This window comes from Diadema antillarum, unplaced genomic scaffold (assembly GCF_040938485.1).
Source record: "Diadema antillarum isolate AM-2024a unplaced genomic scaffold, OU_Dant_1.0 scf00000087, whole genome shotgun sequence".
Classification (NCBI taxonomy): domain Eukaryota; kingdom Metazoa; phylum Echinodermata; class Echinoidea; order Diadematoida; family Diadematidae; genus Diadema; species Diadema antillarum.
In genome coordinates this window covers 482,902-492,152 of record NW_027270976.1, presented here as the reverse complement: position 1 = coordinate 492,152, position 9,251 = coordinate 482,902, and the positions used below count along the sequence as shown (strand labels likewise).

The 9,251-nt window shown below is 37.3% G+C and overlaps 1 protein-coding gene across 1 annotated transcript; it reads right to left on the bottom strand.

Annotated features, from left to right (window-relative positions):
• Nucleotides 1-454: 454 nt before the first annotated feature.
• On the bottom strand, nucleotides 455-8,785 carry LOC139718003 (uncharacterized). Its single transcript, XM_071629491.1, has 5 exons — nucleotides 8,680-8,785; nucleotides 3,774-3,870; nucleotides 2,949-3,084; nucleotides 1,573-1,737; nucleotides 455-545 (listed from the first exon to the last, which is right to left on the bottom strand). The coding sequence occupies exons 1-5, from the start codon at nucleotides 8,745-8,747 to the stop codon at nucleotides 478-480; spliced, it is 534 nt and encodes a 177-aa protein (XP_071485592.1). The 5' UTR covers nucleotides 8,748-8,785; the 3' UTR covers nucleotides 455-477.
• Between the last annotated feature and the right edge of the window lie 466 nt (nucleotides 8,786-9,251).

Genomic DNA, 9,251 nt, shown 5'->3' with positions numbered 1-9,251 from the left:
GGAAATAAGATATGACACAAATTCCAAGTCGACATGCAAAAAAAAAATACAAATGTAATCAATCAATTCATTAAATTGTATGCAAAGTAACTGCGAACACGCCATTTGCATTACTTAGAGCAAAATAGCTGTCTTTGCATTTTAGTGGAAGAGCTTTGGATGCACAGTCGTAAAGAAAACCCCCAAAATTGTTCTATATCATTAGAAATCCGAGGTAAGGTTCTATCCACCTAGGATACAATGGGCCATATACTGTATAGTTCAGTCAATTTTAACGCCATCAAGACAATTATGTTGGATAGACCAGACAAGTACATCGAGGTAGAGTTGCTTCACTGTGCGACTAATGACTTGTCTCATCAGCTCCCTATCGTTTCCTCGTCAAGAAGCTGCGTACTTCCTCATTTAGTTGTGTATATACTGTATACGGCATACAACACTTTGATGCGTAGAAGCTGCGTGTCTCGTTGGTAGGAATTAGTTTCGAGGAGCATTACCGAGTCCAAGGTTCGTCTTGTATGTCCCAAACGTATACTTCTGTGATTCTGAGAAGGCGATATGATAACATGAAAGAAGGAAATGAGTTGAACTTCTAGCGAATAGATGCAATATTATTGTCATGCACAATTAATCATGTTTATTTTTCACAGATAAGATAAAAAAGCGATAACAAGAGTGAGATTTCAAAAATGAACCGTTTTGGCAAGCCTATCCGTAATGTACAGATAGACTTGTCTCCTGCCCAGGATGAAAGCTTCATGAATGTTTACAAAATATTTCTCTAAGACATGCCACTTATGATTATAGTTGCTGTCATGGATGGGTTATGATGGGTAATATGTTCACCTCATTCACCCCCAGGAGAAAAAAAAACACAGTCAAGGAGTAAATTGTATCCTATTTACAACCTTGAGTCTCATGTTATGAATATTAGTGGAATGTTACTACACAATGATGGATGCTCCTATTAAGTTTTCCATCCCCTCTTTTAGCCAATGTATGAATTACATTCCACCATGCGTGCGCACTTTCTTCTCCCTTAAATTCAAAGCTTAACTCTCTAAAGGGATCGTACAGTTTTGGTTGAGACCTTATTTCGGGTTTCTAACATTTTTTGGTGAAATAATGAGAAACCTCTTATGAATATGAAAGAGCATATAATTCTATGAGGAATTCAACGTTTATTTGATGAAAGATGATTTTGAAATGGCTGAGATATCCAAAAAAAGAGAGTGATTCTAATAAAGTGTGGGACCCACACTTTATTGCGATCGCTTTGTTTTACTTTGTTTTTGGATGTTTCAGTCTTTCCAAACCCGAGTTTCATCAAATAAACTTTGAATTCCTCTTGAAATGGTATGCTCTGTACTATATCATAAGTGTTTTCTTGGTATCTCACAAAAAGTTAAAAGCCCAATTCTCATCTCCACCAATACTGTACCATCCCTTTAAGCGATGCAGCGTGGAGTACATGCATTATATGTAATCAAACAAATGAATAAATAAATAAATAAATAAACGAATATAGAGTTAAGGAGTTGACTATATATCAGTGTATTCAATTTTCCTCACTTGAGACTGGTTTTTTCTCTTCCAGCCAGAACTTGAAACCTTCCTTGGCGTGTTGGTTGTACACATTGCTTCTCCATGACCGTCTAGATGACTGCTGCCCTAGCTCTGGTGATGAGTACACGTAGGGATTGTCAGCATAGTGCGACGGCTCGTGGCTTCGGGAAACTGCAGTTTGATAAATGAGAAAGCAATCGTGTGTTTGTTTTTTTTTCATTGTCATAAAACAAAATAATAATGGTATAAGACATGGAGAGCGCTTATTATATCACGTTATAGGCTGCCGTAACGAGTCATTATAGTGCTATCTGCTTTCTTTACGTAGTCTTGATATATAGGCGCTGTCAATGTTGTTGTTGTTGTTGTTTTGTTTTTTCATTTTCCATCTGTGAAGATGGCTGGATAGCCCATATTCAGCTACGTTAAGCTGGTCTTCCATGGGGTCCAGTTGGATTTGAGGTGGGACCACTTATCCGGGTTAAACACCCTGCTCTTTACCATGAATGAATGAAGCGGGATCTTTTACGTGCATGAGTTGTTACTCTCTCATACACGGGACCTCCATTTTACGTCCTATCCGAGGGACAGAGTGTTTGCCTCTTGTTAGAGGGGACGGTATGCTTACACACAACATTGCTCAGTCCAGACTCGGGTAAAAACCCGGGCCGCGTGATCGTGAGGCAGACGCGCTACCGACTGAGCCAACTCACCGCCCTAATGATAATAATAAAGGCATATTATGTAGGACTCGTAATAATAACCGTGTATGTATTTATGTGTGTATAGTATACTACTACTTACAAAAGTAATGATAACGATAATAACGATGACGATGATGATAATGATAATAATAATAATAATGATAATACTAATAACAATAATGATAATGATAACAATGATAATGATAATGATAATAATAATAATAATAATAATGATAATAATAAGAATCATCTCCTCGAATTTAACAGGGGCCATTCCCAGGAACGTGCATTTCGTCTACGCAGTCTAAATGGAAACAATTTTATTCATCATCTTAAAAATGGTATTTAAGAAGACTTATCATGTAGTATCTCAAGCTAGCATGAGAAAAGAAAGAGACCTTAAAAGTACTTGTAGTATTGATTAGTGTATACAATGTAATGATACTTACTTAATGTGAATCAGAACAGAAGAAAAGCGTTAGTCCCTATATATCCGAAAATTTGTTCTTCTATTGATTTCTTCACAAAGCTGAAAATTGTGTCTATATTCTTTATAAAGCTATAGTCATCATCAAATGACATCACAAAAAGAACAGGAGAAAGAAGCATATCATACAAAAATTCGAATATGAAGTATCAAATTGTGTTAGTACGAGAGGCCCTATATTTTAAACTCACCGTATGCTGTCAGCCCTTCGCCAACCGATCCCGCCCAAGGTGATCTAAGAGATACTGGTTTGACATGAGATGCTTGGCGGGGAGCCGCCCCGTAGCGAACGATTCCCGAACTGAAGCCAGAGTACAGAGGAGGAAGCTGAGGTAGACAACACAAAAGATATTATTACTATCATTATCATATTATGTATGCACGACAACACAAAAAAAAGAAAGAAAGAAAATATATACATAAATACATGTAAATCGAGTCTCACTCAGTGACTTGGGCATGGGGAAACAATCTTGGTACGTAGCCTACAACGTCATTAAAGGTCATTGACTTCTTAATTGCTCATATTTGTGTACTTAGTACTTGTCGTTCAGATTTTAGAATATAAAAGAAAATTCCTATAGGTGAACTGTATTCACATGATTACCTTGTGTCGTCGAACATGGTTTATGATCTTAAAGCTTCGCTGGCGAAATGATGAGACATCCATAAACATGTTAGTCAATCAATATAAAAAACCGCCACAAATCAGCTTTTGGAGGGTATGACGACGTTATCTTACTGGATTTAAACTTGTAGACAATGTGAAAGAGGAAGTGACTTTTTGACCTGTCTTTCCATAGCATGCTAAATTGAGCACGTCAAATTACCATCTCATTGCAGCATACCACACTACATACTCCCGTATACTCTCATTATGATAGTCATCATCAGCTTTTCATTATAGAAGGCGTCTATACAAATGCGTGTCATTAGCAGTCACCATCTGACACCAGGAGCGAAAAGTCCTTTAATAATACAGTAGTACACCATGAGCTGGGTATATTATGTCTCACCGTTCTCAGCTGCTTGGCGTAAGCTGCCTGTGGAATTCGAATCTCCTGGATCTCTACGCCCTCTGCGATCCACCGTGGTATGTTGCCATAAACCAACCTGTGTCATGGTGAAATTAATACGAGATCAACGATAATTGAGTGATAAAATGTCAGGAATAACCGAAAAATGGGTATAACCGCCAAATGGGATTATCGCTTTCAAAAAGACCAGCAGTTTTTTTTTTTTGGTTTGTTTGTTTGTTTATTGTGAAACTGTCAATGAAACGTTCCACGTAGAACTTTGAAAAGAGAAAAAATAATGAAATTGGTTACTTTATACATGTATACTACCCTGCTGGCTACTCTTCCATGTTTGATCGGTTCGCTCATGTTTACTATGTGTCATTCGAGACATATGAGGGAATATTGCACTTTGCGACCAAAACGAAGCGTAGTGTCGGGTGTTTAGAGGAATGGATGTAAAGAACATTTTAACTCTTTGTAAATTTATACTCTTGTTCTGTCACGTGGCTGCAATGAAACTCAATAATTCTTACAATTAGAAAAGTGCTTTCATTTTTCTTGTAGGATAGAATGGACGATTCTCACGCTATAACTTTTTAAGATTGTTCAATTTTTGTTGATCATTATTACCAACGTTAGATGTTGCCTTTGTGATGGCACTGTTTTACAGTTGCAGAATGTGGTGTTGGGATAAATCTTTTGATGTCAAACTTCTAAACGCCACATCCACGTCTTGACAGGTTGAACCTCTCACAAAGATTCTTGAAATCTTGGAGAATTGCTTTTAAATATTATGAGTGAAAAGGAAAACTTCTGGTGATCAAGAAACCCGTTTGATTCATACTTTAATAGTTCATAGCTCATTTTTTGTTTTATCAATTTGTTTTTCCAATTTTTGCAAATCATTTGTAAATGATTTGATTACGTTTGTGATTCAATAAAACATACAATAGAAAATAGTTCAAAGCTCATACAGATTCTCGTACAGCTATATAGAAACGTGTGATGACAGTTTCTAGCAGTTCTCGATCACAGCTTATCCGCATTTTGTCAGCATCGCGGTATAGTCAAACGTTGTCATACCAACGCTATGCAGGTGAGATCTGTTTTCCGTAGAACCGCGCACAGTTTCCGTGTGGAAATTGAGTATTTCCCATCGCGCAGCACATTTTCCCTACAGTTGGCCTGGATACGGCTCTGAGGAAAAACAGAATGGCGTCGCTTTTCACGCATTGTATTGCCTAATGTATTACATCGTTCTATAGCGCTTCGACCTTCGTGAGATTCAACATGAGGATCACCCATTGTGAAGTATATATCCTACTCTACAGTCGAAAAGAATATAAAGACGACAGATCACATCACTGTCCAACCCCTATAAAAATGATGCAGCTAAATGCGTTTCAGCTAGTATGGTTTCTGCTTCTGAACGCCTGTCCCCGCGTCTACGAGTATCAACAAAGCACCACCACTCGCCCCCTGATGTTTTTGTCTTCCTCCCTTGCATAGGGGGACATAAGCATGCATTGGGGTTAAGAAGCGTTAGATCGGACCTATCCTTTTCAATTCATTGTCTCCTTAGTATTGACTCACATTCTTAGCACGGCCATGCCTGGCTGCAGTTTATTCATGATTGTTGAGAAAGCAAGGAGCGGATCAGCTAATCAATAGAGCTTACCAGTCCCCGCTGCTAGTAATTCACTTCAACGTTAAACTAAAGATACAGATTTCCAGTAGGAATAAATCCATCCTTGATGTAGGCCCTGCTCCAGACACATGGTTTATCTCCGGGCCACACTTAGAGACCTGCTCACAATCATTATTTATTCGAGTCTTTCATATTCTGAAAATTTAAGCTCAACAATCACACTCGTTATTATGTAATCAACAAATTAGACAGCATCGAGAGTTTTGCTTAGATTCCTCGGTGGCGTCCACCTGTTATAAAGTCAAATATTGCCAGTGCAATGAAATCAACATGTACTACTCGTGTGAGATAGAAAACTAATAACGCTATTTTACCAGATTGTTTATAGTCTCCGGATAAATCGCATAATATCCTTTTAGCAAAGCCCATTTCAATATTTACGTGTAGAGACAAGCAATCACCAGCAACATAATAGGGCCTCTTCAACTTGAAATTATCAAGGGGAATGCAACAGAAAGATGATCCATATTCCATCTTCGCTTAGGCTTATGATATGTAAGTGTAAGTCTATGAGAATTGAAAAGTTTAATCTCCAAATACAATCCTACATTCACCTGCCATGAATAATGAAATTTTTTAGCACATTTTACTTTTGTTTCTCTTACAATCAAAATTGATTTCGGCATTAACAATTCACGTCTCAGCCTGGTAAACCCAAAGTTGATGTACCTTTAATACACAACGTTCTTTCCATCGATGGAAAAATACACTCAATGAATTTTAGAAGTTTTATTGTTCAGAGAAGCAAAGCATTGTGTGGCACAAACTAAAGTCAAGAAATGCCTATAGTCTTCTTTTACATAGCATATCCGCTTTCTCCCTTCACAATCTACAACGTATATGTTGTTTCGTTTTTTGTTTGATTTTTTGTCGTTGTCGTTTTCGACAAGGAAAGAAACGAAATCTACCGTGGCATTTTACGCTGCCTTGTTTATGTACACTTTCGACAAAATTTGGTTTTTTCTGTCCTTAAAATTTTACAAGTAGAATATTATCTATTCATAAATGTGAAATAAAATCTATCTTGTTATTATACTCCTGACATTGTTTTTCTTTCCAGAAAGAGCAGTGTAAAAAATGTCAATTTGTAATGAAAAAACATTTTTGTGCTATATATATACGCTGAAGTTAAATGTCTTTTTGCTGTACATATTCTTGCATTTCAAAAGTACTCTTAGTATAAAAAAGGTTAGTATCTATACGGACATTCTATAAGTATGTCCCTTAAATCAGTGAATTAAACCGAAATTGAATTGAATTGACTTTAAAAGGTTGACAAAAACAAGATGCAAAAACATCAGGAAAATTTGTTCTGAGCATTGCATTCCAGTACTTGCTTTATTTGATTCAAGTTTAGAGGCCTACAAAAGTGCCGACTTTTTACATCCACAAAATATTATCTCTGTTTACCTATGCATTTCTTAATGACAGTGTGTTGCGATTCTTCACAACGTAATTCTTCCACATGAAACATAACTGTGTTGATATGCTCCATTAATAGGGCTTTGAAAACTGCCTCCCTCCAGCGGAGTAGCTGAACTTGTGTATAGAAATCTCTTGACCCCTTCACCTCACACCATTTTCCCTACTGATCAGATCACTCGAACTCGTTTAGCTGTAACCGAGATCATGAACTTAAAGGGATGGTACAGTATTGGTGGAGATGAGAATTGGGCTTTTGACTTTTTGCGAGATACCAAGAAAACACTTATGATGTAGTACAGAACATACCATTTTAAGAGGAATTCAAAGTTTATTTGATGAAAATCGGGTTTGGATTGACTGAAACATCCAAAAACAAAGTAAAACAAAGCGATCGTAATAAAGTGTGGGTCCCACACTTTATTAGAATCGCTCTTTTTGGATATCTCAGCCATTTCAAAACCAATTTTCATCAAATAAACATTGAATTCCTCATAGAATTACATGCTCTTTCATATTTATAAGAGGTTTCTCATTATCTCACTTAGGAATGTTATAAACCTTAATCCTAACCTCAACCAGTACTGTACAGTCCCTTTAACGTCGTTTTCACTCTCTCGAAAGAAGAGAAGGGGGACAGAGGAAAAAACAGAAAGAGAGAGGGGGGAGGGGAGGGACCGAGAGGGAGAGAAAGAGAAGAAAGAAGAGAAGAAATGAAAGAAGAAAAAATAAAGAAGAAAAGGAAGAGAGAAAGAGACAGACAGACAGACTAGCCTAAAGAAAGACTGAGAGATTATAATGTGAGCAGGTCAAAGTGAGTCCATAAGAGGCAAAACAGAGAGAAGTTTTAGATAGATTGATATCCATATTTTAGAAGAACGACTTAATAGTTTAAATGGATCTGTGCTGTGTGCAAAAGTAAGCATGTCATCGATAGTACAGTACAGGCAAAATACTCGTGTGCCGAAAACACTATGAAAACTGAGATGGGTCGAAACCTATAATAGAGATGTCTTAAAGGTCTAGAATATTTCATATTCTTACATCAACAGATGATATGTATATTTGATACTATATATATATATATATATATATATATATATATACATACATACATATAATCTATCATTATTTGAAATTGAAATTGTACTAACTTTTGTCGATGTGATCCTATTCTTGATTTAACGTGTGTGAGTATGAAGACAATCTGTCATATAGTGTTTATCATGATAATGTACGAAAAAGCGTCTTCCCAATTGCACAATTTCGACTTGTTCCACATTGCTGTTGCTGGGGATTTATGGGCGGGTGTAGTGGTTTACGATCTCGTCAATGTTTAGACTTCATCCTATCAAATCATCCGAAGGACTTTAAACAAATCTAACCGTGAAGAACAAAGATTTCTCGGCCACAGACAGATAAGTAGGTACACATACAGTTCCGAAAATTGGCGTCATTCGCCCATTACACGAGCATCTTTAGTACACACTGTGTACGAAGACCGTTCATTGCCGTTTGATTTTACTTGACATCGCTGAAATAAATGTAAGAACAAAGTGATGACATAGCATACAGGAATGCACTTCAAATGCATCTTCAAAACAAGTTTATGAATTCTATTCTATTCTAATGAAAGGGTAACATTTTAGCTTGTTATTCTCACAACTAATAAACAACATTAATAATGTAAGTAATTGAATTCTCAAAAAGACATTTCACACCTAGCAGGAAAATTTCAAACCCTGGAAGCATAAAATATAGAGTTCGACTTACCTCTCATCTAGAGTTAGTGGGTTAGAGTTCTGAATCTTCACTCTCGGGATTGCCATGCCGGTCGTCATTGTCGGAGTTTTCTTATTTCTCACCACAGAGATGCAATGTTTAGTAACCTGCAGTCAATCTCCGTAATGCTTGCTTCTCGATAAGAGTTCTTCGTTTGTCAGGTTTTCGCCATTTAATAGTGGATGGATACATTACACTAGCAAAAACTCTATCGGCAGAAGACGCTCCCGTAGGATACCTGAACAGATCACGAATCAGAACAGATGTAGGGGGTCATAGGACATCCCCCACGTTGTTGCTTTTTATCGACGTGATCTGTGCGGGAGAGGATTACCGCTTCAGTGGTTGCAGACGACAACTTGACGGCACTTGCTCACTCGCGAACCGCTTCCCTCGTTACCAGGCAACAACTCTAGGCGTGTATGTACAGTCGTTACTCTGTGATGATCGCCGAGAGTAAACTTCGATATTGTTAAGACTGCCATCCACATAAGTGAAATTGATTTATTGTTGTGTCAGTGCCCTTGGACATTGTGGAAATTTAGAAAGGAAATGTTACATGA